General features: G+C 35.0%; 2 protein-coding genes across 2 annotated transcripts in view; one reads left to right on the plus strand and one right to left on the minus strand.

The window, feature by feature from the left end:
* LOC147763043 (RNA helicase MOV-10-like) overlaps positions 1-26,207 on the minus strand; it is a 296,407-nt gene that overhangs the window by 208,788 nt on the left and 61,412 nt on the right. The gene's annotated exons all lie outside the window — the stretch shown is intronic.
* The window catches only part of LOC147763052 (uncharacterized), a 116,554-nt gene that overhangs the window by 51,736 nt on the left and 38,611 nt on the right, over positions 1-26,207 (plus strand). The window contains exons 32-52 of the mRNA XM_087008730.1: positions 42-245; positions 7,024-7,165; positions 7,703-7,819; positions 8,238-8,325; positions 8,632-8,832; positions 9,240-9,355; positions 9,760-9,807; positions 10,161-10,744; positions 13,670-13,851; positions 14,492-14,598; positions 20,179-20,305; positions 20,580-20,771; positions 20,946-21,126; positions 21,697-21,868; positions 22,679-22,825; positions 23,130-23,219; positions 23,784-23,890; positions 24,153-24,240; positions 24,509-24,655; positions 24,994-25,158; positions 25,623-25,721. Of these exons, the coding sequence (XP_086864856.1) occupies positions 42-245; positions 7,024-7,165; positions 7,703-7,819; positions 8,238-8,325; positions 8,632-8,832; positions 9,240-9,355; positions 9,760-9,807; positions 10,161-10,744; positions 13,670-13,851; positions 14,492-14,598; positions 20,179-20,305; positions 20,580-20,771; positions 20,946-21,126; positions 21,697-21,868; positions 22,679-22,825; positions 23,130-23,219; positions 23,784-23,890; positions 24,153-24,240; positions 24,509-24,655; positions 24,994-25,158; positions 25,623-25,721 (3,304 nt within the window). The remainder of the gene's footprint in view (positions 1-41; positions 246-7,023; positions 7,166-7,702; positions 7,820-8,237; positions 8,326-8,631; positions 8,833-9,239; positions 9,356-9,759; positions 9,808-10,160; positions 10,745-13,669; positions 13,852-14,491; positions 14,599-20,178; positions 20,306-20,579; positions 20,772-20,945; positions 21,127-21,696; positions 21,869-22,678; positions 22,826-23,129; positions 23,220-23,783; positions 23,891-24,152; positions 24,241-24,508; positions 24,656-24,993; positions 25,159-25,622; positions 25,722-26,207) is intronic.

Below are 26,207 nucleotides of genomic sequence, written 5' to 3' on the forward strand. Positions count from 1 at the left end.
CATACAAATGCATTTATTAATATTTATGTTTTACATTGCAGAAAAGAAGAAGACCCATTTTTGTCCTACTGCATTATCAAGATACCATTGGCTGGACTAGACCCTGCAAATTTTATGAAAGTAGAATTCCAAGATGTGGACATTTGTGGGAAGTTCTATATGGGACCCATCTGGTTTTCTGATGCAGAGGTGGAGGCCATGGATTTTAGAGAGACTGTGTCCTATGTTCTATCAGTTTGGGACGAGTATGTGTGAATGGCTTTATTTTTATGTACAGACACAAATGTGTCTGTACATATAGCCATCATCTGCGTCTGTCGTCGTCGCCGTCGTGCACTTTCACCGATAACACGATAAGTGAAGAACCGTTTTTTCTTTTGGCTTGAAACCTGCAGAACTGATGAATATTCATAATACGCAGGTTGAGTTCGAAAATCAGCATGATGGGGTGACTTGTAGGGAAGTTATGCTGTTTTTTCACTTTTTATGTACAGACACAGATGTGTCTGTACATATAGCCATCATCTGCGTCTGTCGTCGCCGTCATCGCCGTCGTCGCCGTCGTGCACTTTCACCGATAACACCATAAGTGAAGAACCGTTTTTTCTTTTGGCTTGAAACCTGCAGAACTGATGAATATTCATAATACGCAGGTCGAATTCAAAAATCAGCATGATGGGGTGACTTGTAGGGAAGTTATGCTGTTTTTTCACTTTTTTCAGCATATATGCAGCACCGATAACACGATAAGTGGAAAACCATTTTTACTTTTTGGCTTGAAACTTACAAAACTGATGAATATTCATAATCCGCAGGTCAAGTTTGAAAATCAGCATGATCAGGCCATTTTTAGGGGAGTTATGCTGTTTTTTCACTTTTTTCAACATATATGCAACACTGATAACACAATATAAGAAAAACAGATTGGCCAATTGTCATTTTACTCACAGGAGTGGTCAATCTTACTAAAACGCAGGTAGAGTTCGAAAATCAGCATAATTGGGCCATTATTTTAGAAGTTATACTGTTTTTTCACATGTCTTCAGATTCAATTATTAGGCATGTTAACAGTCTCATTATTTAACTAATAAGATATGTAAAAGTGCTTGTTTGATATTTCCTGCATCTTTACAACATTGTTAGTTGATTATGTAAAAAAGATGGTAAACTTGTTATCGTGTATTGTGTAATAAAGTGTCAAAAATGGAAATAAACTCATATCATTGCAGTTTGTCAGATTCAATCATCCACTATGTTCAGAATCTCAGAATGGAGGGAATTGGACATTTAACACTGTTCTATTGAAATTTTTCCCATCTCATCAATTTTCTTAGTTGGTCATATAAAAATGGCAGTAAACTGTTTATTTTGCTTTATGTTAAAAAAGTGTTAAAAATGGAAATAAACCCATTTCAGAAATGTGCTGTCTTGTTTACATTTTGGCATTTTTAAGATGTGACTTTGAAGTTCCACGAGCCTACAGACCTTTGCTAGTCACATTTTCTGAATATCCATGATACTAATATTTTATGATTAAAAATTGATGGTCATTATGCTGTTTAACATTATGTAATATTACATCAAAATTTGAAGAAACCCCTATTTTGGGCACTGCTCCCATGATGACCATTTAAAGAAAATCATGTCACTTACTGTTCTCATACTTTAAGGAAAGAAACATGGGTCTAAAATACAGCTTCAGTAGGCAATGCAGTCTGTTTGGTAATTTTTTCTGGCAGTTAAACAGTTTTTTGTGAAAATTTAATTTTTCACATATTGGCATTTTCAAGGTGTGACTTTAAAGTTCCATGATCCTGAAGACCTTTGCTTGTCACATTTTCTAAATGTCCATGTTACTAATATTCTATTATTAAAAATTGATGGTCATTATGCTGTTAAACATTATGTAATGTTGCATCAAAATTTGAAGAAACCCCTATTTTGGGCACTGCTCCCATGATGACCATTTAAGGAAAATCATGTCACTTACTGTTCTCAAACTTACAGGAAAGAAACATAGGTCTAAAATACAGCTTCAGAAGACAATGCAGTCTGTTTGGTAATTTTTTCTGGCAATTAAACAGTTTTTTGTGAAAATTTAATTTTTCACATATTGGCATTTTCAAGGTGTGACTTTGAAGTTCCATGATGCTGAAGACCTTTGCTTGTCACGTTTTCTAAATGTCCATGTTACTAATATTCTATTATTAAAAATTGATGGTCATCATGCTGTTAAACATTATGTAATGTTGCATCAAAATTTGAAGAAACCCCTATTTTGGGCACTGCTCCCATGATGACCATTTAAGGAAAATCATGTCACTTACTGTTCTCAAACTTTAAGGAAAGAAACATTGGTCTAAAATACAGCTTCAGTAGACAATGCAGTCTGTTTGGTAATTTTTTCTGGCAATTAAACAGTTTTTTGTGATAATTTAATTTTTCACTTATTGGCATTTTCAAGGTGTGACTTTGAAGTTCCATTATCCTGAAGACCTTTGCTTGTCACATTTTCTGAATGTCCGTGTTACTAATATTCTATTATTAAAAATTGATGGTCATTATGCTGTTAAGCATTATGTAATGTTGCATCAAAATAGAAGAAAACACAATTTTTGGTGCTGCTGCCATGATGACCATTATGGGAAAACCGTGTTACTTATGACTGTCAAACCTTTAAAAAAGGAACACTGGACTAAAATGCAGCCTGAGTTGGAAAAGCAGTCTTATTGGCTTCTTTTTCTGGAAGTTATACATTTGAGTGAAATATTTATTATCTCTTTGGCATATTCATTGTGGGACTTGGAGCTCCCATAGACATGAAGGCGAATGGTAATCAAATTTTCTACATGTCCATGCTATTTATAGTCAATAATCAAAAATTGGTGATAATTATTCTGTAATTTATTATGTAATGGTACATCAAAATTGACAACAATTTTTTTGCACTGCTACTGCAAACATTATGAAAAGAAAACTGTGTAACTTATTATTATTTTTAACTTACAAGTATGATTTTTAGGATTGGCATGTAGTTCAAATTAGAAAGCCAGGTCAATTGGGTTATCATTTATTATTGAATTTATGCAATTTTGTGTGAAAATTTCATTTTTCTCATTCTGGCACTTTCTAAGTATAAACTTGAACTTTGATGAGCCTGAAGCCTTATGCTTTTACTTTTGTTGGTGTTACCTGTTGTGCATAATTAAAATTTGATGTTGACTGTGCAGTTAAACATAATGTATTATTGCATCAGAATTGGTAGTCACCTATTTTGTGCATTATTGTTTTGTGCTTTTCTTAAGATGTGACTTATGGGCCTGAAAGAGAGGGTCAGAGAGGGTCAGTCTATAAATTTCCCTTGGGTATCACTTAGGTCAGTTATAAAATCATTTGCCTAATTAATAGGCCATTAAATGAGATTACATAAAGCACACTTGTTGATATTTCCCTGTAAACTGCCAAAGGTTAAGCTCTCTGCTAGATAAATAATAAGGAAGCAGTGATAATTATACAGGTAAATTATGCAGGTAATTATATATATATATATATATATATATATATATATATATATATAGACCTTTGAGAGGGTCAGTCTATAAATTTCCCTTGGGTATCACTTAGGTCAGTTATAAAATCATTTGCCTAATTAATAGGCCATTAAATGAGATTACATAAAGGGAAGTTTGGCGGCTGAGTCAAATGTTGTTTTATGGCGACGGATTGTAACCTAGTTCCGACGGGATTCGCATTGTAATTTTGCCATACTTGTACAAACCTTGGATTGAGTGCTGCATGAACTGACAAGCCTCGGATTCAATGCTGCACATAGAATCGTGGATTCAGTGCTGCATCGGCAATGTGCTGTGATTGGCCAATCCTTCTTATCCAATCAGAGTATTTGGTTCGTTACTATTTTTTGCCCAATCAGGTTGAACTAGGTCAGGTGTGTTCCACAAGGTACGCGCCGTCGCTTTTAACGAAATGTACGATAGTATTCTTTCTCACTTTGCTCTCACGCACGACAGTCGCAAGAGAACAATCAACGGATCACTCCTCAATTCGCCTCAGTACGATTTTGATCAGCTAACAAGTAAGTTTTTTCTCTTTTTCAATATAATTTGCTAGTTTTTGACTCACATACTTACGATCACCATGGCAGTTCTAGTTATTGGTCATTCATTTGTTCATAGACTCCGTTCATTTCTCGACCAGGGTCGGGACGTACGGGCGGTGAAAGATTTCGGTTTCCCCAATTCTGTGCACTGCGAGGAGTTATCTCGTCGTTTTCACGACGTATTTGGTGTTTCACATGTGGTGGTGAACCAAGTTCACCACAGGCTACGTCCCCCTCACCCCTCGTTTAATGACCAAGTAGATCAGCTCAATATTCTCCTAGCAGACTTGCCCCTAAGAAATCCATTTATTTCCTTTTGGAAGAACGTAGGTCTGCGGAGAGTTAACCGGCTCCACATCAAGCCAGACGGGGTGCATCTCTCGGATGTGGGCCAGTATAAACTTTATCGTAGTCTACGGGGCGCCATCATTAGGAAGGCCTCCCGGCTTCGCGTTTCGCTTTCCTAAATTGTCCTCCAACACGTCCTTTTCAGGCCCATAGCATTTCCTTTATCCATAGCTCTTAGTCCATATCTACATCACTTCCTTGAGATTTCTTGTTGTATATCTATTGTCACCCTTATCACATGTCCTTTTCAGGCCCATAGGCGCATCTCCCCTTTTGTCAGGTCCCGACCTTTTCAGGACCACCGGTAATTTTCCTTTCTTTTATCCTTTATCCTACTCCAGTCAGCAACGACGTGGCATAATTTTTCATGCCTTATTTTTGTAATATTTTTGTCCGCCTAGCTACGCCTAGGTGAGTGGCACATTTTGTGTCTTTATATTCCGCTCTGCTTCGTCAGAGTGAGTGGCACGTTTTGTGTCTTTACATTTCCGACCTGGTTTTCAGGTTGAGTGGCATATTTTTTCATGCCTTATTTTTGTAATATTTTTGTCCGCCTAGCTACGCCTAGGTGAGTGGCACGTTTTGTGTCTTTATATTCTGCTCTGCTTCGTCAGAGTGAGTGGCACGTTTTGTGTCTTTACTTTTCCGACCTGGTTTTCAGGTTGAGTGGCATATTTTTTCATGCCTTATTTTTGTAATATTTTTGTCCGCCTAGCTTCGCCTAGGTGAGTGGCACGTTTTGTGTCTTTATATTCCGCTCTGCTTCGTCAGAGTGAGTGGCACGTTTTGTGTCTTTACTTTTCCTACCTGGTTTTCAGGTTGAGTGGCATATTTTTTCATGCCTTATTTTTGTAATATTTTTGTCCGCCTAGCTACGCCTAGGTGAGTGGCACGTTTTGTGTCTTTACATTTCCGACCTTCTACTCATTACGCACTACTTACTCATCTGGAAACTTTCTGTCCTTATCAGCAGGCTCCTTTGTCCTTTTTGGGGTTTTCCTTGGCCTCTGCGATCCCAAGGTTATGGCCTCTTTGCAACCCCACAAATTAAAACGTCTGCACTATGTTCTTTGGGAATTATATATAAAATAGTCTTTTCAGGCGTAAAAACTACGTATTTTGGCACTGTCACAATTATTTAATTTTAACATCAAAATTTAATTCATTTTAGTATAAGGATTCACAATAAAAGCGGCCGGCATCGGCCAAGTTTCGAACATCATACTTGTGTTTGTCACTTTATTGCTCCTTTCTCGGCATCGTATTGAACCTTTAGATCAAGGAGACATAAAGCACACTTGTTGATATTTCCCTGTAAACTGCCAAAGGTTAAGCTCTCTGCTAGATAAATAATAAGGAAGCAGTGATAATTATACAGGTAAATTATGCAGGTAATTATATATATATATATATATATATATATATATATATATATATATATCAAACTTGAAGATTAAAAGTTTGAATAGCAGCTTCATTGGAATTATATTTACCTCAGGCTCTGCCAAGGAGGTTATAGTTTGTCTGTCATCAACATAACTCAAAAGTTATGGACCGATTTTGCTGAAATTTTCAGGAACTGTCAGAAGTGGGCCAAAGAGGACAATGATTAGTTTTTGGTGGTGGTCTGGCTCAATAATCAATCAATAATAATCAACAATTGCTGCCTTGGCAGAGGTCTGCACTCTCGGAGTGCTTTTCTAGTTTTGTTATGTTTCCTTTATAATTTTTTCTCAAACACTGCATTTGTGACTTTTAACTCTCATCCACCTGAGGCTCTGCACATTTTCTGTATTTCCACATAAGCAGTTGTTTTTTATGTCTTTAAATAAACATAATAATGTAATAAAATGTAATATTATTTTATGCACTATCATCATTTTTCAAATATTGAGACTTTCATCATGTGACTTTGGTCTCTCATGGTCCTGAAACTGTAATCTTATTTAAGGGGTGGATTGAGACCATCTTCTCGGTCTTCCGGAAGACAGTCAGGTTATTAAGTTTATATTGACTGGTATCTTTTTTTTCTGTTGGAAGACCATCAAAATGGAGGATGGATCAACATAGATACTTTGGAATACTGTCAGAAAATATCTCAGGGTCCGCTCCTGTTATTGACCATGTTACCTATTGTGCATGATAAAAATTCAATGTTGACTGATAGTGCTATTATAAGCATTATTTATTTTTGCATCAAAATTGACAAAATGACCTTTTTTGCATCTTTATTTTCTGTTTTTTGTCTGTACATTTGACAGCTTTGCTGCCTTGTTCACTTGTCCTTTTATCAAGTTTTGTCACATTTGTTATCAGATAGAGCTGGTTTTATGAACCTTTCAAATTTTAGTGAAGTGTTTGTCACATGTATTTTTAAGAATTTGATGCATTTTGGTTTGATAGATTAAAAAATTTATTTTTAAATTGATAACCCTAAAAATCCATTTTGTTTGTAAAGTTTGATAAGCTTTCGTGGAATTCTAACTCTAAGACTTAAACTTAGAACTTGGACTTTGGGATAGAAAGGACATATACATGTACCTAAAATGTTATTCCAGTGAGAAATTAAAGAGGAGCTTGGACTGTGGGGACAGAGTATCTGTGGTTGTTGACATGGACAGTGTCCAGAATGTCAGCGCTGAGAATTCAGAGGTTCGTGTCACTTGGGAGCTGCCGGCAGGAAGAAGCATTGTGACAACTGTAAGTCTGTGTGCCTTAATTGTAATAGAAATATGCAGATAAGGACTCTTTCAGATTGATGTAGATTTAATATGTATCTTTACAGTAGATCTTCATAGATGCATCAATATTATAACTTATTTACTTCTTTAAGATCTATATGGTGATTTGATATGAATTTTCAGATTGATACAAACATATGTGATTGTTTTCAAAATGGTAATTTTTTGAGAGCTTTAAATTTTGAAAGTCTTAATCTTATCACATTCCTTTTTTTGTAAGCTGCTAAAAACAAAATTCAGTTTGAAGTAGGAAAGCAAATTTTGAGAGCATAAGCATTATTTCACTTCTTAGGTAATTTCCAGTGTGAAATTTTAATTTTAAAACATGTTCAGGTATTATATGTTATGGTCAGAAAGTCAGTCATTGAGAGGCAGGGAAATTATGTTTGAAGGGAGTAGACTGAAAAAAAAGTGCTTTTGATTAGTAGCTGTAAAATGATGTGACTGCATTTTAGCCTAGATCTACTGGCATCTTTATCATCCCCCATTTTTTCAGCTGCCACTGTACAACCAGCCAGAGCCTGGGGTCAAAGGTCAGGTCCATATGGCCATTTTGTTCCAGAAGAATCCAGAATTTCCTTCACCTAAAGGGCCCACTGTCAGAGTCACTAAGGTTATTTTAATAATATAAATAAGATGATTGTGTTTAGCTTATCACTAATTATACAAAATGTTTTGCTTAATGGATTATTATAGAATTGATTTGACCACCTTTGAATTTTTTTCCAGGGTTGCTAATGTCATAAAGTAATACATGATCAGTTGTGATCAGTTGTCATTTGTGATTCACTTTTTGTCTGCTTTTTATTACACTTGTTTGAAAGCATGAATTTAAAAAATAACATTTTACTACTTATATGTTATAATATATTTTATATGAATCAAGAAAAATGTACATGATGGTGCTAAACAGTGTCATGCTATTTAATTTAAGAGGTAATAGTCTTTTTGTTACTGTAAAAATAGTATTTTTTGGAAACACAGTTTTCCCTTTCAAAACTATATTCACTAAGATCCACTATTTATTTTAGTTTGGAAATCTGGATTATAACCTGCTGCCTGCCCCTGTAAAAACACTGTCTTGCAGAAGAGTTGACCCAGGAGACAGGACTGAAATAGGTAAAATCCACAAGAAAAAAATGCCTTTTATACATATTTTGTTCATTTATAGTGTATTTCCCTGGACTGCACCCGGTCTTCCCTGAATACATGTGCAACAAAGCCTTTCATTTGTCTTGCCCTATAGACTTTTTTGTAATTTTTTTTATCATTGCTATTGAGAAATGCTTATTTTCCAGCATTTTGCAAAAAAAAAAAAAAAAAAAAAAAGAGAGAGAGAGAGAGAAAAGAAAAATGTTGCTGATATAATTGGTTTGAAAATCACAAGTTGAATTATAATTTTGACATTTTTCTTCATTTTTTCAGCTCTCACCTACAGTTCAGGTACGATGACAGCCAATGACACCCCACTTGGAACATGGCTTCTACTCCCAGAACTCACTGAAGCAATTCTTAAGAAGGTTACCTTGAAGAAACTTCTGGAATTTGGCAATCTGACGGCCATGTTGGCATGTCAGAATACCAGGCCTGCTTGGATACACCCACGAGGCTACCCGCGATATCCAGGTAACCTCAATACAGGACTTGTGGAAGTTCATTAGCAAAAAGCAAAAAGACTCATTGGTTTAAGAAAATAAAAATATAAAGAGTTATTTGACTATTTTTGGTCATGTGATATATGTAACTGCCAGATTATCTGCTGTTCCCAGTTCATCTCTCTGCGCTGAAGCTTCTTTTCCACACATGACAGCTAGCTGCAACTAATTTTTGTAATTTAGAATTTTCATGACACTGCAATAAATATTTGCATTTGAGCAATGTGTACTTTTATAAGAGCTATTTGGCTGCATCTAGATGTTTGTGTGATCATTTCTGATGGCAAATTTGACTTAATCAGCTTGCCCCAGAGAAAAATTCATAGAAAATACGAATCTTTTTTGTTTAAATGGTATAATTTCTTCAAATTCTTGCAGCACATTTTCATTTGGTTGACATGGCTCCCCAGAAGGTAAAGACCAGTGCTGAGGCAGTGTTGATGTTTGAGAATATGCTGATGAACAGAATTTACAGAGGGCTCGCCCAGAGAAAAGTAAGTGCATAGATATGTGTAATAAAAATAATCATTTCTAAAATCTAGAGTTCATGTAGGTACATGTGGCGATAACTTGTAGACAGTACTAGTATGAGATAAGAAGCACCATAGTTTAGCTATTTCACATAGTATCTTAGTAGTTTTTTATATTGATTGTTATGATTTCATAAAACAGTTACAGTAGAAATATCACTATTTCAATATTTTAATTTCACTACATCAATATTTTAAAAGGCAGTATGGAATAACAAGGACTTAAACATATGAAATGTATGATTTGATAAATCATACCATGTTATGTACAGTAGCATAATTTTCACAGATAGCAAAAAAGTACATGATGATAATTTTATGCTGTTTATTTTTAACCTCTAAACATAATTAGTTTTTTGCTTCTCTAGGTCTCATTGCCCCTGTTAGATTCAACAAACCCACAAGAACGAGAAAAGGTATTGTGCAGTCACTTCCTGTTGTACTAGTACACAAGAAATATGTATCATGACCTTTTGATATATTTTGAATTTTAATCTGTAATCCTTTGAATATGTAAAATTAAATCTTGTGAAACTTAGTTTAACTAATGGATAGTTGTCCTATTAATTGTTCAGTCACAGCTGCTGAATCAATACATTGCTGATATTATAAGCAGGCACCAGTAATTGGGAGCAAAATACTTGTCAATGATTTATAAGAGCCTTTGTCACAATCCAAAATAATTTTACTCAGATATTATTGAAATAAAATTTTCTGAAAAGGTTTTCTGAAACAGCAAGTCCTCATCATTTATTACAATGTATTCCAGATAGAGTATCTTTTCCAAGAAAGATATCTCTCCTTTTGTGCTGCCATCTGCAGGCATGTTTGGAAAGGAGGCTTCACGTCGGAGAGGCAAGCTGCAGTGCCATGGATCAAGGAATTAAGTGAGACCTATGGAGACCTGCAAGCTGGTTTGATGGAAAATCACAACCATGGTTGCAGGGAGATTCATGACAAACCAGACGAAGTTAAGGGTCCTCATGTCAGCTTGAAGCAAGGGGAAAATCTTGAAAAGTTCAAATTTGATAAAAATCGAGGCACCGAATATGCTGTTGCTGTTGTTTTGCAAAAAACAGATACAGACCTGGAGAAGATTCCTGTACAAAGTGAAGATCTGTCCACGCTGTACCTTACCTGTGGTCAGCCATCGTGGTTTGAGCCGTCCACATACTCTGACGGCAATCTGGAATTGACTACACAGCTCCCAGCGACGTGGAAGATGAAAAATCTCGGCAAATTTTGTGTCAATGGCCTCATCACAACAAGCCAGAATGTTTCATCTATGGAGTGTAAAAACTTGACAGTGGTGGATGTCTCTGAGTCTCTAGTAGAGACTTTGCCAGACTTCAGGTAAATGATCCAAAGATTAAGATATTTGATATTGAATATTAATTGAAAACAGTGTCATCTTTCAGGCAGAATTATTAACCCATTACAGTGACGTCATATTTGCTCCTTAACACTCGTCCAGCGGCCATTCTGGAGGGAAAGAATGACGGGGAATAGTAGCGTAAATATAGGTGAACCAAATAAAATGAAATAATCTTCATATCGTGATCAAGTACACCAAAAGGAAAATAGTATATACATGTGAAAACTTCAGCTGATCAGCGTGATCGACCCATATAAACTCAAGACAGTCCAAAGACGTGAAATCCTGACCTACCCCTGTATCCCAACATCGTGGAATGTTGTCAGGAGCTAGTTCAGTTATCTTGTACTTCATTTTTCTTGTTCATTGGGTAATAACAGTTATAGTTTTAGCGAGTTTACTGTGTAATCATAAGTTCATCCTTTCATAGAAGCAACTTTTTACATAAAGGATAGATATAAGGAGAAATTTGAGCTGACTATCGGGATCAACCCTTACGGACTCAAAGAAGACAGTATGCAGGGTTGTGACAAGAAATATTGCTGTCAGATATGATTTAACTGTACATCATGAAGCTGTCAGAAATGATTTCAGCATTCTTGTACTTCATTTTGGTTCATTAGGAAGTACATGTAACATGACTGTTGTTTGAGAGTTCAATATTTTATTATGAATTCAACCATGCACATTAGCAACATTGTTAGCATTTTATTATTAGTCCAGACATTCACAGAAGCAAGGCATTTTTCAAACTTATTAATTTATGATATCCAATGTAGCATAACAACAAGTCAGTTCATGAATTGATCTTCATTTGATTAAAAATATAGGAAAATGCACATTTTGTATGAATAAAAGTAAACAAAATGCAAAACATTGTTGACATTGTTGCACAATTCAATGACAGATTATCAGGGTCCCTTTCCTTTCGGTTGACATGAAAAATATTTCCATACTTTTAATGATGCAATGCAACATGTACATGAGCATATTAAGTCGAATCAAGTCACCATAATCTGAGAAACCTGTTTGGTATATATTTATCTATGTCAGATGTCTAGAGAAATGCTTGATTGAAGACTTACAACTGATATGTGCTGTGTGCAATAATTGTGTGTAGGTATGTACATATAAGTCCTTAGATGGTGTTACTAAGCAGTTTTTAATTTCATTTAGGAGAATTCCACAACTGGTGGTCACAATTTAAAAAATGCGCAACCTACAAGAGCTTAATCTTTTCTTGATACAGGACAGCCATCTGTTTCTGCATATCAGGCCATCTGTGAGAAGTGCACCATACAAAGTATTATATTTCTTGCAGACTTTTCCATTTAGCCTTTAAAAATATGAGAAAGAAAAAGTGTTTTCATTTCTTCTTGTGCTTCTGCTCACAATTCTAAATAAATAGAATACCTATCCTTGTTGTATGCAAGCTATCAGGATAACAACTTTAAAACAACAAATGAACAATTAAATAAACAAACAAATCCAATTAAATAACTCCTGTCATGCACTGAATTTCACTCTCCTGATGTTCATATCCTGTCTCCTCAGCTGGTCACAAAGATAAGAATATTCTTTCGCTGCTTCTACCTTGTGTGTCATCTAGCTGCCTTTTGTATCTGTCACCTTTTTTTTTTTTTTTTTTTTTTTTTTTTATAATCAAGATTTACTTGCACCCAATCATTCAGTGTGGCTTGGTGGGTAAATGCCAGATCAATTTCCTAAATGTAAATTAACAAAATAAAAAGGTAACAATAGTTATTTTTATTCATACTGTATTGTAACTTGAAATACAGTAGGAAAACACAGAATTTAACATTTTTCAAATTCATTTCATTAAGTTATATGTCAATTAAATGATACCTGAGCTAGAATATAAACTTACAAAACAGATTTACTCTTAACACTACACCAAATCTAAAATCAAGCCACTAACTTCCAAATACACATGACACAGGTAATTGCTTTAATTGGCCCAGCTGAGCTGTGTGTACAAATGTATGTACATTGTACTGTAGCCTTGACACTAATTGACAATAATGCTAACCAGGTATTAAAGAGGTAGATGACAGCAGATAAAATCTGAAGAGCACCATAACTGATAACAAATTACACCCAAGGCAATGAAGTGAGTCTTCATAATGAAAGTCGAACCTTGCCTGGGTATTTCCACACGTTTTTACAACACACTCTCCACCCAAACTTTTTAGGCACTAGTAACATGCAGTGTACGTGCGCTCCAAACTTATACACCTCGGTCTTTGGTTTTCTACTGTTTTTTTTTTTTTTTTTTATGGTAAAGGCTGCACAGCTGGGTCTTCATTCTTTGCTGTAAAATAAATTAGTTTTATCCTTTACTTGTCCGATGAGTCTTGATTCAAAGCCACTCCTCGGTCTCTCCTCCGTTTACGATTTTCGTCCCTACACCTTGGATTGTTACCACTGCAAGCAGTCTGTGAACGCTTGTTAAGTTAGTTATCTTCTCTCTATCATATACCCTGCAGTAATTCATCATTTTACTTGTTTAATATCAAAGAAAACACAGAAATAAAATACTAAATTCTGCATGTAGACATGATCATGCGCAGCAGACGATTCCGGTCTCCCTCCAGTATGGCTGCCGTTTGTTTTGATGACGAGGGCTACAATGGGTTAATAGTAGATATTTATGAAGGTTTTCTAGAAGTCAGAAGATAATCATGTAGAATATTTAATAGATTACTGTTTGCTTAGTCTTAAGAAAGACAAAAGTATTATGAAAAACCTTTTTTATTTTGCTAATTAGTAATTCATTTATTTAGTAAAATATAGAAACTTGGAAATTTAAAGGAAGCATGATAATAAGTAAGAAGGTCATTCATGCTTTATTTTGATATTCAATATGTTTTTATTATTTTCAGAGTTCTGCCTAAAGTGAGGGAGGTCAATGCATCTCATAGTATGGTGACCATTCAGTCTCTGACCAGTTGTCATATTGATCAGCTGAAATATCTGGTCAGCCTGTCACTAGATGAACTGTTACTGGACTCTTTGCCAAGGAGCTTTGGACAACTGAAAACACTTCAGTATCTGTCCATTAAAGGTAGTGTTTCTCTTAACTGTGCGTGGATTTATTGACTTGTTAGCTGCCCATTTGAATGAATGAACAAATGAATTAATTGATGTCTAATTTGTTCTTAGTTTGCACTTTGATTAGATATTCAACTGTTACAGATTTCAAATTGTTTAATTTTCAGGTAAGAGAATTTTATTAACAAAAGCTGAGATATGTCTCATTTCTTTCTAGTAGATAAAATTATTTAAAAACAAGTGAGAAATGAGGTTTTTAGGGGTCTCTCAACATATTTCCAGAAATGACATGAGATTTAGTAGACACATACTCGTAAAACTTAATTATATCTTATTACAAGCACAATGTATTGACGTTTCCAAAGTTTTTGTCTATGACTGAGAAAATTATAAGATGTTAACCGTAAATCAGAAAATTTAGCTTTAAATTTAGTATAAAGTGAGAATTTTTGAGAGCATATTATATAATATTTGTAAGCAACATTTCCCTTTTAGGCATTTTCCCCTGTGAAAAAAAAAAGTCAGTTTCAAATACCATGAAAATCTTTAACAAATCTTTAAAAAATCAGTGGATTCACAACTCTAATAAAATTAATTCAATTTGCTATGACGCAATTAAGTTTTACTCTAAAATAAACTTACGTATTTCCCAGGTATCCCCTGGCTGCGAGGGGATGAGGATCCGCAGTGTGGCCAGGCAGAGACATCTGGACTCTCAAATTCTGTGGCAAAAGTTGCTGCCCGTACATCCTGCATTGTAGTAAGGAACTATGTTTTTATGATCCTTTTTATGTACAGACACAGATGTGTCTGTACATATAGCCATCACCTGTGTCTGTCGTCGCCGTCACCGTCGCTGTCGCCGTTGTCGCCGTCACCTTGCACTTTAACCGATAACACGATAAGTGGAAAACTTTTTTTTATTTCAGCTTGAAACTTACAGAATTGATACATATTTATAATACCCAGGTCAAGTTCGAAAATCAGCATGATGGGGTCACTTGTAGGGAAGTTATGCTGTTTTTTCACTTTTTTCAGCATCTATGCAGCACCGATAACACGATAAGTGGAAAACCATTTTACTTTTTGGCTTGAAACTTACAAAACTGATGAATATTCATAATACGCAGGTCAAGTTCGAAAATCAGCATGATCGAGCCATATTTGTGGAAGTTATGCTATTTTTTCATTTTTTTTCAGCATAAATGCAACACCGATAACACGATAAGTGAAAAACCGTTTCACCTTTTGGCTTGAAACTTACAGAACCGATGAATATTCTTAATACGCAGGTCAACTTCGAAAATCAGCATGATCGGGCCATATTTGTGGAAGTTATTCTATTTTTTCATTTTTTTCAGCATAAATGCAACACCGATAACACGATAAGCGAAAAATCGTTTTACTTTTTGGCTTATAAGTTACTGAAATGATGAATATTCCTAATACGCAGGTCAACTTCGAAAATCAGTCTGATCGGGCCATTTTTATGGAAGTTATGCTGTTTTTTCACTATTTCAGCATATGTGCAACACCGATAACACATTTCAAGGAAAATCAATTGGCTAATCGTCTTGAAATTCACAGGGGTGATCAGACTTACTAAAATACAGATGAGGTTGGAAAATAAGCTTGATCGGTTCAGTTTTGGTGAAATTGTGCCTTTTTTTGTATATAAGTCTTTTTTCCTGGGATTTAATTCTTAGGCATGTTAACAATCTCATTTGTGAACTAATTAGTAATGTAAAGGTGTTCTTTTGACATTTTCTGCATCTTAACAATATTGTTAGTTGATTATATAAAAATGATGGTAAACCTGTTATTGTGAATTTTGTAATAAAGTGTCAAAAATGGAAATAAACTCATATCTTTACAGTTTGTCAGATTCAATCATTCAGCATGTTCAGAATCTCAGAATGGAACAAATTGGACATTTAAAATTGTTCTATTGATATTTTTTGTATATAAGTCTTTTTTCCTGGGATTTAATTCTTAGGCATGTTAACAATCTCATTTGTGAACTAATTAGTAATGTAAAGGTGTTCTTTTGACATTTTCTGCATCTTAACAATATTGTTAGTTGATTATATAAAAATGATGGTAAACCTGTTATTGTGAATTTTGTAATAAAGTGTCAAAAATGGAAATAAACTCATATCTTTACAGTTTGTCAGATTCAATCATTCAGCATGTTCAGAATCTCAGAATGGAACAAATTGGACATTTAAAATTGTTCTATTGATATTTTTTGTATATAAGTCTTTTTTCCTGGGATTTAATTCTTAGGCATGTTAACAATCTCATTTGTGAACTAATTAGTAATGTAAAGGTGTTCTTTTGACATTTTCTGCATCTTAACAATATTGTTAGTTGATTATATAAAAATGATGGTAAACCTGTTATTGTGAATTTTGTAATAAAGTGTCAAAAATGGAAATAAACTCATATCTTTACAGTTTGTCAGATTCAATCATTCAGCATGTTCAGAATCTCAGAATGGAACAAATTGGACATTTAAAATTGTTCTATTGATATTTTTCCTATGTCAACAACTTTCTTAGTTGATCATTTAAAAACGACAGTAAATTGATTATTTTGATATATGTAAAAAAAGTGTTGAAAGTGGAAAGAAATTCATTTCAGTACAGTTATCTCTTGTGTACATTTTGGCATTTTGAAGTTGTGACTCTGAACTTCTATGGACCTGAAGACCTTTCCATATCAAATTTCCTGAATATCCATGATACTTTTATTTTATTACGGTAATATGCCAAACAATTCGACCAAGATTAATTAATTAATTTCATGGAAATGTCAGTTTGGTCGAATTGATTAAAATACAGCAAATGGAAACCTTTGATATCGTCGGATTGTTAGGGGCATCTGCCAAAACGTCCATCTTTCCGGAAGTATTGCATTTTACCGAAAGTGTTAAGCAAGATAAGCCGCAATTTTCGCCTAACACGTGTTTCAGGCTCGTTTTATCCTCCTTTTAAAATCTTATTTTGCTGTGTACAATATGTGCTAACATTACTTAACATTAAAAAAGACGACAATTATAATTTCTAATTATATATTTCCCTCACCTACGATCATTTTCATGATGCGCTTCACGAGTGGGACGAGTATTTCCCCAGAGACAGGTGTTGTAAACAAAGGCCGGTCACTTATATTTGAAACCGGTAGCTTTAGTAGACTAGTTATGTGATCTACGTACGCCCTATTTGAATTTTAATATGACAACTGAAATCAACCGAATTGAAATTTTTTACCAGTCTGAGATCAGTTGTTTTCAACCCGCAAGGCTTGCTCAGCGTCGAGGCGAAGAAGAAAATTCAATCCGAAGAAAATTCAATCACCCGTATCAAAGAATACCAACTGGTACTCAAACGGAATTCAGTGTAACTTCAAATTACTTATAAGTATTTTATTTAAAAAGCATGTCATATTAAAACATATTGAGAAGGCAAAATACGGAGCCTACCTGTGCCGATAGACATACAGGAGGCCTATCTTGCTGGCACTCTTCCGATTTTCTTACTTATATACTCTCGCTGTGCACAAACCACGGTGCATATTGAAAACCCCACTGATACAACCCGATCGTAAAAAAAGCATTTAATTGCCATAATTTTCACAAAACAAGTGCATTTATAATTTGACGCGAGAATTGAGCACATGCAGAAATGAAACTGGTCTTATCTGGTCTGGTCCAGCATAGCGCAAACCACATGTTAATGAAGACGGTCCCATTTTGGGGGAGGGGGGTCACAGGAATGGAGTTCTTCGTGGATTACGCTAACTATCATCAAAATTTCATGCATCTGGGGAAATAAAAAGTGACTCACAGGTAACGTAAATATCCAGTGGAACTCTCTATGAAGCTCTCATGGAGTTAAGGAAGATGTCATTTTTATTGTTGACAAATCAGTTATCCATGTAGGTGAACAGCTACACGTGTTCGTCAGATTTTGACAGCGCGTGGTATTTGGCGCCAAGAAGTCTGGGCGGTCGATCCCGCTGATCTTTCGGTTGATTGTAGGAAATGTAAGATCTTGCGGTGTTGACTTCAAGAATGTTTCCCCATCTGCATATATATTTCAATCAAACTTGAAAATAAATTGCTTATTCTTCCCAAACTTTTTATTGCTAGCAATATATGGTCTATATGAAGGTGTTTACGACGTATTCTACCCACTGTCGATATTTGGTTTCATCCAGAATGGACCTTTTTTAACCCCCCCCCTTCCCAATTTACAGGCGTGATGAATCAGTCAGCGAGGGCAAGTCTGCTTAATTAGCACAAATTGTATGTCTATAACACTATTTTGTCATCGGGGACAAAGGGAATGACAGGTACGTCATGCTTCCAGATTAGATCTTCAATTAATAGTTTCTTCCTCATTGACGAGAGCTATTGAAAGAACAACAATTGACAAAGGGCCCGGCATGCAGCATCTATATGACTGGCTTGAAAATTTACCGAGTCTTGCCGACGATGTGGTCGAACAATCGGAACAAGAAAAAAATTCTGTCGCATGATTTTGACGTATGGACTAAATGTTTGAGCCCAGAAAAATTAATTTTATAATATAATTTTTATGGTCGGATTGACTGGGCCCGTCGAAATGCTTGGCACATTACCGTATTAAAAATTGATGGTCATTATGCTGTTAAGCATTATGTAATATTGCATCAAAATTGAAGACAACCCCATTTTAGACAATGCCTCCATAGTGACCATTAAAGGAAAATCAAGTCACTTACTCTTCTCAAACTTACAGAAATGTAGCATAGCACTAAATTATAGCTTCAGTTGGAAAACCTGTTATATTGGTTAACTTTCTTGGATATTATATAGTTTTTTGTTACAATTAAAATTTTCACATATGGACATTTTCAAGGTGTGACTTAGTCATTGGCTTGAATACCATTGCTAGTCACATCTTTTGAATAGCTATGATACATTTTCTTTATTATTAAAAATTGATGGCCATTGTGCTGTTAAGCATTATGTTAAATTGCATAAAAGATGAAAAAAAAAACTTTTTTGGACATCGCTGCTGGGATGACCATTAAGGAAAAACCATTTTACTTATGATATTCTAACTTACTGAAAAGTTTCATAGGACTGAAGTGTAGCTTGTGTTGGAAATCAGTGTGATTGTTTTCTGTTTTGGAAGCAATGCAGCTCTATGGAGTGCTATATGGGGCTACTGTTTATGGATGGTGGTAATTGTCCCTTGGGATAATCACTAGCTAAATTCAGAGCTATAAAATTACTTGCCTAATTGATTTTCAAGTGCCCATTAAATAAGATTACATAAAACACACGTTGAGATTTCCCATTCAAGTCCTATAGGTTAAGCTCTCTTAACTGTGTCACATAATTAGGGATTGGTGCTAATTATGCAGGTAAATGTTGTTTAATATTGCAAATAAGTTTACAAAAGAAAAAAAATTTGTGCAATGCCAACATTAATGCTATAGATGAATAACAGTGCCTTATTATCCTCAAACACATTGGGATTATTCATATCATGTTAATACAGCAAGATTAAAAGTTTAAATAGCAGCTTTATTGGAATATTTTTTTTTATTTGTGTTTTCTTTTTAATTTTTTTCTAAACACTGGCATTTTCAACTCCCATCCACCTGAAGCTCTTCAGATTTTCTGTATTTCCACATAAGCAGTTGCATAGGTTTTTATGTCTTTAAACATTATGTAACATTATTTTATGCACTGTCAACATTTTTCAAATTTTGGGATTTTCATTATGTGAATTTGAACTCTCATGGTCCAGAAACTATAATCTTATTGCAGGGGTGGATTGAGGCCGTCTTCTGGGTCTTTCAGATGACGGTCAGATTTTAGAGTTTACATTGACTGGTATCAATTTTTTTCTGTTGGAAGACCATCAAATGTGTAGGATGGATCAACAAATATAGTTTGGAATACTGTCAGAAAATACCTCTGGATCTGCTCCTGTTATTGACCATGTTACCTGTTGTGCATGATTAAAATTCAGTGTTGATTGACAGTGCTATTATAAGCATTATTTATTATTGCATCAAAATTGACAAAATGACCTATTTTGCATCTTTATTTTCTGTTTTTTGTCTGTACATTTGACAGCTTTGCTGCCTTGTTTTCAAATAATGGCAATTTTTCATTAATTTTTTATCTATTTGAAGTAAATTTATTTTTCTCTTATATGTGACTTAAGACAGTTGATAATCTTTTATCTTTTAAGTCTTCATTAAAAATTGACACAAATTTTCAACATTTCAACATAACCAGATTTTTAACTTTTGTAATAATTTATTCAATTTTTCTCAGTCTCCAAATGAGCTGTTGAAGAAGTATGACTATGACAACAATGATATACTGAATGTGAAAGAGGAGATACCTGGTCTAAACACAGAGTTGTTCATGAGTGTACCAAGATTGGGACAGACATTTAAAGGTTTTACTGTGCTTTGATCTTGTCTTTTATAACATAATCATGTCAATGTTCCTTTCTATCACATATTAATTTTTTAATGAGCCATTGTGATAATTCAGTGGAGTTGTTATAAACAAACTAAACTGTGTATCACAAGTTTTAATTTTGTGAGATTTTGAAAAATTAAAGTTTTTTCTTAAAATCATTTTAGCTTCCATGATTTGATCCCATTATTTTCAAGAATCCCTACAATAATTTATCAATTGTTAATGAATTAAGTATTGTATAAATCCAGATGCAGACTCAAGTGGCATCCCTCTAGCCGTGTTTGAGATGGAAAATTTGAGAGAACTTCGTCTTGCCAACCAGGGCATAAACTCAGTTCCGCAAGCCATCGCCAAGCTGAAGAGACTCCGGGTCTTGGAGCTGTCTAACAATCCCCTTCTGGAGAGCGTTGCGGGAGAAGTGGCCTTCTTACCCATTAGAGGTTAGTTTCGACTATTTGCCTGAATTAAAAGTTGATCTTAGATTCTGTGTCATTTTTCAACTTTGATCAATGAATGGGTAAAAAGGTTCACATTTTTAGAAAAAGGAGTGATTTTTAAATTGTATTAATTTATTGACAAGGCCTGAAATTGATTGAATTGATATTCAACTTCAGATAATGTTGGTCAAGGCTTGAAGCTGGATGGATGTCCTTCCCTGAAGAGTCCTCCGAATGAAATAGTGGGCAGAGGAGGAGGAGCTGTCATCAGCTTCCTCAAACGTGTAGCAGGCGGCTTTACTGTCTGCAGGAGGACAAAGCTCATGTTTGTTGGACTGGGAGGAGCTGGGAAAACAAGGTGAGTTAGGGACCATTCCCAGACCCTATCGCACTAACTGTGGATCAATCTATCTCCAAGGGCATTCTCGCTAAATTGCAATGAACTTAAGGTGCAGGTTAGATGTCTGTTAGGCCCTCTTAAAGCTGCTTGGGGGTTATTAATTATCGTATAGCAGCTATAGTAGGCATGCCAGACATTTAAGCCGCTTAAGCTGAAGGCAATTAAGTGAGAAACCCCTTGGAGATGGATCGATCCAGGGAGGAGCTGGTAAAAAGAGGTAAGTTAGACAGAATCGGGAGGAGCTGGGAAAACAAGATGAGTCAGACAGTACTGGGAGTAGGGAACAAGGTGAGTTAAAGATTTGACTGGGAGGAGCTAGGAAAATGCAGTAAGTGAAAGCATTTGGAAAATTTGGTAAGACTTTATTTGGGCTTTCATGTTGAACTTTTGAAAATCTGAATGTTCTCTTGCCAGGGTATAAAAGGTGGCATTGACAAAAGACCAAAATGTTGAATTTTATGCTCCTTTAACAGTTGAAATTCAGTTAACATTTGTGATAACGGGATGATTTTCTCTCTTCTACTTCAGTTTGCTGCGTGCTTTAATGAGTGGTAACTACAAAACAAAATCATTGGGTGCCAAGGAAGTGACCGATGGCATTGACATCAAAGCATGGACAGTGAAGAAGAATGATGGGCCAGAAGTGACCTTCAGCACCTGGGATTTTGCTGGACAGAAAGTGTACTACAACACACATCAGGTGGGTGACAGTCTTATTTGACACTCATTTTCATAAGCTGGGAAACAAAATCACAGGTCTCTAGTCTGCAATTTCAAAGTTTCTCAATAAGCTGGTAAACAAAAAATTTAAAGTCTGTGGCCAGCAATTTTCATCAACCGGTAAGCAAAATACAGGTCCCTGAACAGCAATTTGAAAGGGAGTTTTTTTTCCTGACAAAGTGGACCTTTTTACCCTCTTAGTTGACCCCTTTTGAAAAGTGGAATAAAACCAATATAAAGTTTTTATGACAGACCCTTTCCAGCCAAAAAGGTAGTTTTTTACCCCCCCCCAACCCCCCCCCCCCCCCCCTTGCGTACAGACCTGTACATAAACAGCTGCACCAATCAAAACATGGACAAAGGCACTGTGGTGCAAAACATGGGAGTATTTATGGTAGATAGCCTTGGGTGTTTGGTTGCTTATCAACTGGGGGAAAAAGTGTGAAATATCTTCTTTGTCTTCTCACAGGACAAAATGAATAGAGAAAAGCAGTTTATGTCTAAACACAAAGGGGACTGTATAATAGTGTCCTCCAGTGAGTTATCAACTTTGGATTTAGATCAAGACAATATTAGTATTAGAGCAACAGATTACGCGTGTATGTGATGTACAGTAGTACTGTACCTGGCAAAAGTCTGTTGTGAACTAATAATAATTTACACACAGCTGACCAGTTTAATCTTCACCTCATTAAAACATTGCATCTTTAAAGGTGATTTATTACCAGAGTCAGTGCTGATGAGATTAATGTTTGTACATTATTCTTGACAATGTGTTCTATTTCCCTAGTTTTTCCTGTCCAGTAGAGCAGTGTACCTGCTGCTGTGGACCACCAGATCTGGCTACGAACACGCAGGACTGGAGTTTTGGCTGAGCTCCATCGCCAGTCACGCTCCTGGAGCACCTGTTTTTGTCATCGGGACGCGAGCAGATGAGGTATGGTTGGGTTGATCTCGGTCTGATACCAAGCGCTGGTGATATTTCTCTTTCCTAATAAGTATGATGGGCTTTTTGGTAACATGACTGGAATATATAATTGAATCTTTAAATCTGTACGTTTTAATTTGTTGTAAAAAACAAGTACAACAGTACTTCAAATGAGTTCACCATCAGATGTTATGATTTCGATGAATTGAAATTTGAAGAGTTAACATAAAAATTCACTGGTTAAAGAAACACTGTATTTAAGATTGTTTCACTTTGATGGTATAATTAACATGGTCCTAATTACATTCTGCAGGTTGATAAGCCAGAAATTCCCAAGGAAAAACTGCGGAAGAAATTTCCCCAAATTGTCGACTTTCATTTCATCAGCTCTCTCACTGGAAAGGTAGGAAACATGAAGTGGTCAGCTGGATTTGATAGACTGAATTGTTCATATGGGCTCCGTAACTTGAAAGCATCGCAAATTGTGATCATAGCAATATCATACTTTAATTTTGAAGCTATTATATGGGGCGATTAAATGCCGAGTTATGGACTAGAGACGCTTATGCTCAGTCGCAATTCACGTTGCTTTTGAGTTACAGAGTCCTGGTGCTGTAAGGGTGATTTATAAAGTTCATCTCAAGATTTCGCAGTTTGAACAAGGTTGTGAACAAACTTGGTGAATACTTGTAGGTTATAACGTACATGTAAAGTTGATAGAGTCAGTTGGTGTGTTCAAGGTTAATTGAGCAAGTGCTGAATTTTTGAATGAAATTATGAACTGACCTTTTTTCCAGGGGATAAAAAAAATAATACTGCAAAGGTGTGTGAGAAAACAATTATGATATTGTGTAGAAAAATAGACTTATTATTATAAGTAAATAATTAACAGTATGCAGAATAAAACTTCAATGATCATTATACAATGAAGGCTGATTTAAGGAACCATATTCTATTTTGTTGTCAGAATATCCGTGAGTTGGAGGACCAGCTGGTGGATGTGACTTTGGCACAGAAATATATGGGTGAACAGATCCCCACTGTCTGGCTGAAACTGGAGACTGCTATTCTCACGTAGGCTTTATTAGGACATGCAGGCGCATGCATGCACACACCCACACACATCAAACGCATAATTTGATCAATTATTAAGTGCATGTTGACAGAGATAATACCAACATATCTTCAGTCTGAATGCCACTGTTTCCTTGCTAGCTTTATTTATCATTGTTTTAGCCAAATATACAGTCATTTGACTTTGAAATATGTCATTGAGTAAACTGCTTTGTTTTATTTTATTTTATTTCATTTTATTTTGTTTTGTTTTATTTCACAGCATGAAGGAGAAGAAGAAAGTGAGCATAGTTAAGTGGGAAGAGATTGCTGCAATGGCAAATGAAGTTGGAATTTATGAAGAGAAAGATGTAAGGATGCTTATGCTTTTGTTTCTCATACAAGAGACTTCTGTGACTTGTACTTTTTTCTTTAAGCAACTGCATTTAAATCTGAAAACAAACCACTTAAGAAATTCTAAGAGCAGAGACATAGATCTGTGTTTCAGTGATGATAATGTTTGCATGTTTTATATATAAAAATACTAAATCTTTGATTTTCATTTTCCCTAAGTCGCTGATTTTTATCTTTAACCTATATCCTGCCTTGAATTAACTCTGAATCAATGTGTTCTTACAGCTGAAGGAAGCCATCCAGTTCCTGACCTACCTAGGCTCAGTGCAGTATTTTGACAATGAATTCCTCAGGAAATATGTGGTCATCAACCCGCAGTGGATTGCTGATGTCATGGCATGTGTGGTGTCCATTAAGGCCAATGCCATTAAGGTGAGACCACTCTAGATGAGACCGAGATGATCATTTATTTCACCCTGAGCAGAGAGTACAAAAATTACAATAAATATTCTAAAATTAAATAAATATGATAAAACTTAATAATATTTTACAGTTAAATAATTATTATTAATAAAACTTGCATTGCGGCTTTCCATACTTTTTAGTGACTCAGATATACCTAAATGTTAATATGAACATACAGTCCTTATATCAGTTAGAGACACAAATATTAACCAAAGTAACTTACAGAAATATTATTTTTAGTACCCTTAGACTTCTAGACTATTTAAATAGATAGAATTTTACTACATTTCTACTTCTTCTCTCAGAACGGTCGCCTCAACCACTCGGACATCGGTGTCATCTGGAAGGCGTATGACAAGGAGTATCACGAGTGGCTGCTGATGTTGACCCAGGAGTTTGATCTGACTTTCCCCTTGCCAGATCAGAAGGTCAACTTGGTGCCATGTCTGCTGCCCGGAGAGGAGCCACAGGTCAGTCTGAAACTGACTGAATTTTGATTTATTTCTTTGTTTATTTTTAAGTATTTATTAATTCGCTTTTGTATTTTTTTAGAGTTTTAAAAAATTAAGTCTTTCATGAAGTCCATGTTCATTTATCATAAAAGATTAATCATGCATAAAAACACACATCCTAGATAGATCAACAAGATTTAATGTGGGACATTTTTGCTTGCATAGTTGTATTACATGTAATACATCTTCTACTGTTGTGTGCTTTTAAAAATTTAGCACAATCATGTAGTGTATTGGGGTCTTTCTGCCAGTGGAACTGGTAATTTGTCAAGTTGAATAGCTCATAGGTGTGCAGACATTGCTAAACTAAAGTTCTAAACTTTTATACCAGCACCAATTTCTGTCAACCACGGGCAGTATTCTGTTTTCCTCTCTCTAAAATACATTAATCTAATTTTAATGAACATTTTTCACATTTCCAGTATGACTGGCCTGAGCTGGAGGCAGACTCTGGGATCAGAGAGACCAGGATGTTGTATCAGTTCACATATTTGCCAACTGGATTGTTCAACAGGGCACAGGTACAAACATCTATTTTACAAAGTGACTGGAGTGTTTGTGCTTTGTGAAGACAACTTAGTTTTCATAAGTTAGTTTATAAAATTAGTTTTGTCTTATCAGTTTCAAACAATTTTATGAATGAATATTATTTTTGTTTACAGTTTTTCTTGAATCATTATAATAAGTTTTCATATTGTTTTCTAAAAGGTCATTCAAAACCATTTTTTTAAATGCTTTTAAAATGTTTTCTGTGTTTTCTCAAAATATCATGTTTTGAAAACATATTTCTCGAAACATAAAAAAATTGTTTTCAAATAATGTTTTAGAGAAACATTTTTAAAATGTTTTTAAATAACGTTTTAGGAAAACATTTTTAAAATGTTTGTTAAATAACATTTTAGAAAAACATTTTTAAATGTTTTTAAATAACGTTTTAGAAAAAAAATTTTAATGTTTTCATACAACATTGTAGAAAAACATATTAGAAAGTTATAGAAATATTTTCG

The sequence above is a fragment of the Lingula anatina genome, chromosome 3 (assembly GCF_051362555.1).
Source record: "Lingula anatina isolate TDL-2025a chromosome 3, LinAna3.0, whole genome shotgun sequence".
NCBI classification, from domain to species: domain Eukaryota; kingdom Metazoa; phylum Brachiopoda; class Lingulata; order Lingulida; family Lingulidae; genus Lingula; species Lingula anatina.